The following is a 4194-nucleotide window of genomic DNA, read 5'->3' as shown; positions in this document are numbered from 1 at the left end:
GCCCGCGGGGTGCTGAAGGCCTCGTAGACCTTCCCTTCCTTCACGCCGATGAGCCACACACCGTTCTCGGGAGACTTGCTGAGCTTCCCTTTGCGGCTGACTGTGCCCTTGATGATGCCCACGCGCCAGTGGTTCCTGGTGCCCACAATCACTTCCCAGTAGTGCTGGCCGCAGGAGAAGCCCTTGCAGGTGAGGATGCAGTTGCTGGAGTCAAAACGCTTGGGGTTGCTGTCCCGGCGCTGGTAGAGCCCGCACTGCACCACTGTGTCACCCTTGAAGAGCTCCAGGAGGGGATGTGCTGTCACCGGGTCGAGCTTCAGCGTCTCTGGAGCTAGAAAGAAAGCATGCAGGCTCCAGGCACACTAGCAGGCAGGGGTCCAGCCCCAGGCGACCCCGGGGACTGGCACAGCCAGACAAGCTGGCACTGCTGAGCTTTAAGCAGCTGGGGCCTTATGCCAGAGCAGGCTGCTACCGGCACAAGACACAGCAGAGAGCAAGATAGAGGCCAGGACAGCACAATGCTGGCTGGCCAGCCTGTCCCACGCGCTACTGAGCCAGGGCACCCGGCGTGCTGCCAGCAGAGCAGGTTGGTACCTGGCAGGACACGGCGATGCAGGCGCTTCCACACAGTCATCTTGATGTCATCTTGGTGGAAGCACGGCTTGAAGGACACAGGGCTAAAGATGCCATCACTGGGGTGGAGGCTGGGGAGCTCTGACCCGGAAAGACACAGGCAGCCGTGACACAGGTGACGGGGAAGGTCTGTGACCTGTTCTCACCTGGTGTGTCGCCAGCTGCTCTTGCCCTCTTCTGGGGCTGAATGCATGGCTCTGGCTGTGGCCATCCATCACAACAGCAGTGTCCATGTCAGGCTGCCCCAGCAATGGTGCAGTCCTGGTGTGGAGGCACTGCTGTTTGTTGCTGGGTTCTAGCACTCACCGGAACTGGGAGGAGCCATATTTCTGGAAAACAGAAGAGAAACAGAGAGTTGCTGGTGGGAGACTGACAGAACAGCAGCTCCTCTGCATGGTCACAGCTCCGCACATGCATGCCCTGAGCTGGAGAGGCCAGGGCTCTCCTCCTCTGGGAGAGCTATGGGCATTGCCTCTCATGGAGGGCAGGTTTGTGCCATCAGGGGAAGTCCTGGCTGGACAAAGGGCACCTACATCTCACTTCTCGAGGTGTCCCAGCTATGCTTGGTGAGGGTACCCACTGCCCAGGGCAGGGCTCAGTGCTATGAGCAGTGGGCTGAGGGCTGGAGAGCCTGGCTGACCGTCACTGCCTTCGCTAGCAAGTGCACTCACCCGGATGAAATCAAGCTGACTTTCATTGCTGAGTGCCTCTAGAGAGCTCTGCATCTCCTTAAGCCTCTGCAGGGCATCTGATGTCTGCTTGACCTGGGACTCAATGGAGGTGATGAGCTGGGTGGCCTTCCCCTCGATGCTCTCCAGGAAGGTGGCCTTCTCCTCATCAATGTACCTATGCAGCTCCTGGAACTCCTTCCGTATCACCCACTTGAAGACATCTGCCTCGTTCTGCAGGGAGACAGCAAGCAGCTGTGCAGGGCTGCCTTGCTACATCCCCTTCACCCGCTTTTTAGTTTCAGAGATGCCACCAGCAATGTCAACATGTCCCACCAAGCCTCTCTCCACTGGCTTTCCAAATAAAAAGCAGCTCTGGACAGCAGGCTTGATGTTGTTTCATCCTGCTGGCCTCAGCAGCTCACCACCACAGCACGCCTGCTTTACACCTCTCCTCCCCCAGATTTTGATCTCCTGATGTCCCAACCAGCTTCATCAGAGCCTTGAAAGAGCTCTTGGATCCCTCTGGTTCCAGGGAACAACCTGTGTCCTGGGCTAAGGGGGAGAAATTTGCAGCTCCATTCGTATTTGTGTTGAGCCCTTCTGAGGAGCCTCACTGGGAAGCTTTAGCCTCAGACAGGATGCCAGGAGGTCCCTTGAAGAGATCTGTGTGGGAAATGGACATGCCGCTAAACCAGGCATAAACCAATGTGAAACCAGCAGTGTTGCTCTGACTGTGAAGCCGGATCCGAGTGGGGTTCTTTTCACCTGTTATCTCCCCACCTCCAAGGACATTCGGTCAAACCAGCTCTGACTGCTGCTCCTGCCAGGACGCTTGGTGAGAATTACATCACCCCTTCTGAAAACAGGGCTGTGCCACCAGAGTGCTACTCACCCTTCCCGACAGCAGGTCTGTGTTTAACCCCTGAGGTTCGTGCAGAACACGAACCTCAGGGAACAGTGTGGAAGATAAGCCCTGTCTGCTATCCCAGGGAAGGGGGAAAAGAAGAAGAGGAGTAGAGGAGGCAAGGTGGGGAGACCCAGGAGCAGAGGTTGCTCCAGGGCCTGTGTGGGGTGCACAGGACTCTGGGATGCAGGCGCCCTTGGCACATGGCACTCACTGCGATGCGGCTTTTGTTGTTGATGAGCTTGCTGAAGTGTTCATCCAGGTTCCTCTTGTACTGGTGGATGTCGGTCAGCAGCACAGACAGCTCCTCCTGAAAAGACACCAGCTCTCTATAGGAGGGACCTATATGGCAGCCTCCTTGATCACAGGCTGTGCTGGGTAGCCCCCCCAAGGAGCACAGAGCCCTCAGAAGCCATGTTCTTCTAAGCTTTCTGGGGCCCTGCATATCCTGTTGATCTTTACTCTCTTGATCTAGAGAATTTGGGGTTGCCAGAGGCAGGAGAGTGCTCACAGCACGTCCCCGATCTGGACACTGTTGACCAAGGACTCTTGCCAGGAGCACCATGTCTCCACTCACATTCCCAGCCCTCTGTATCTCACACCCCAGGGAGGCACTGCACCGTGCGAGTGGGTGGCAAGCGGTGGCGAGCAAGCCACAAGCCAGCACCAGGCCGGTGGCACCCTCCCAGCACCAGTGCTGGGAGCCTGGCTGGGGCAGGAGCGTTTCTGGTGCCTCCTGCTCTTATCTCCCCAGTGCCAGGAGCGGAGGGGACGAGTGGCCCTGTGCTTTTCCATTCCTGGGGCTTTCATGTGATGCTGGGCAGGGGATGCCAGCTGTTTACTCTGCCGGGGTAGGGCTCCTGTTTCCCCACCTCCCTCCTCTCCTGTGGCACCTCGTCTCAGCCCTTATCTCCAGACTCTTTTGGCGGTATTTGGAAATAGGTCTTGAAAGGCCCCACCGACGCTCCCCGACCCCCGGCTCTCCCCACTGTGGTTCAGCCACCAAAACCATGAGCCTTCTCAGCCAGGTACGTGCTCAGTCTGAGAAACAGCTGCCCCCCAGCCCAGGAACCCTGCCTCACGTCTGGCTGTGCCGTGGGACCATGCTCCCCACACGGGCATCATTTCCAGCCTGTCCCTTGAAGGAGAGGGGACATTTGGCCAGCAAGTGCTGCAAGTGCCCTAACCCCCACACCAGGAGCCCCATCCAACTCTGCCTGCCAACCTTCATCCGGCAGTACGCAGTAGAGATGGGGGTGATCTTGTGCTGGTGATGGTTGCCGATGGTGCCGCACAGCCCGCAGATCACCTCTTGGTCGGCCTCGCAGAAGAGGCTGAGGGGGTTGTGGTGTGTTGGGCAGGATTCCGGCGCGGGCTCTGCCTCGCCGCGGCTCTGCAGCGCCTCAATGACACGGGCCAGCGTGACATTGGGTGGCGAGGCACTGCAGTCCACGGTCTGGCGGCACACAGGGCACAGGAACTGCCCGTCCAGCTCTCTGGAGAGTGACACCACGCAGGACTTGCAGTATGAATGCCCACACTGCAGCATCAGGGGCTCCTTGAAGACCTCCAGGCAGATGGGACAGAGGAGCTGGTCCTCCAGCTCATCAATGCTCATCCTCCGAGCCATCCTTCCACCTTTCTGCACAGGTCTGGCCAGGGAAACACGGGTGGGAGATCAGTCCTGTTCCAAGAGCAAGATAAGCAGAGATGAATGAAGATGGAGCTCAGCACCTGGGGAAGGCAAAACCAGGAGACACCTCCACCCCCCCGGCAACAGTGCAGAGTTGCAAACTCATCATTAGGCTCCACACAAAGTCTGAGATGCTTGTTTTAACCCACGGTGGATTTGGGTTCTGGAGATGTGAGACCACACCTGGCCACGCCTGCTGGATCTGCCTAAGATGTCAGAAGTCACCACCAAGTTGTTCCCACCTGGGGCCTTTGCTTGGCAGCTGTGTCAGATGGCAGCCCCCCTCCGAGCAG

The 4194-nt window shown here is 58.2% G+C and overlaps 1 protein-coding gene across 1 annotated transcript in view; it reads right to left on the bottom strand.

Moving 5' to 3' along the window:
- TRIM50 (tripartite motif containing 50) overlaps positions 1–3838 on the bottom strand; it is a gene marked incomplete at its 3' end in the record, with an annotated part of 4091 nt that extends 253 nt beyond the window's left edge. The window contains exons 1-5 of the mRNA XM_010286123.1: positions 3434–3838; positions 2423–2518; positions 1280–1535; positions 595–714; positions 1–331 (exon numbers count right to left, since the gene is read on the bottom strand). Coding sequence (XP_010284425.1) covers positions 1–331; positions 595–714; positions 1280–1535; positions 2423–2518; positions 3434–3838 — 1208 coding nt within the window. The remainder of the gene's footprint in view (positions 332–594; positions 715–1279; positions 1536–2422; positions 2519–3433) is intronic.
- Between the last annotated feature and the right edge of the window lie 356 nt (positions 3839–4194).

The sequence above is a fragment of the Phaethon lepturus genome, unplaced genomic scaffold, assembly GCF_000687285.1.
Source record: "Phaethon lepturus isolate BGI_N335 unplaced genomic scaffold, ASM68728v1 scaffold41874, whole genome shotgun sequence".
Classification (NCBI taxonomy): domain Eukaryota; kingdom Metazoa; phylum Chordata; class Aves; order Phaethontiformes; family Phaethontidae; genus Phaethon; species Phaethon lepturus.
The sequence above is the reverse complement of the archived record's forward strand: the minus strand, read 5'-3'. Positions and strand labels throughout refer to the sequence as shown.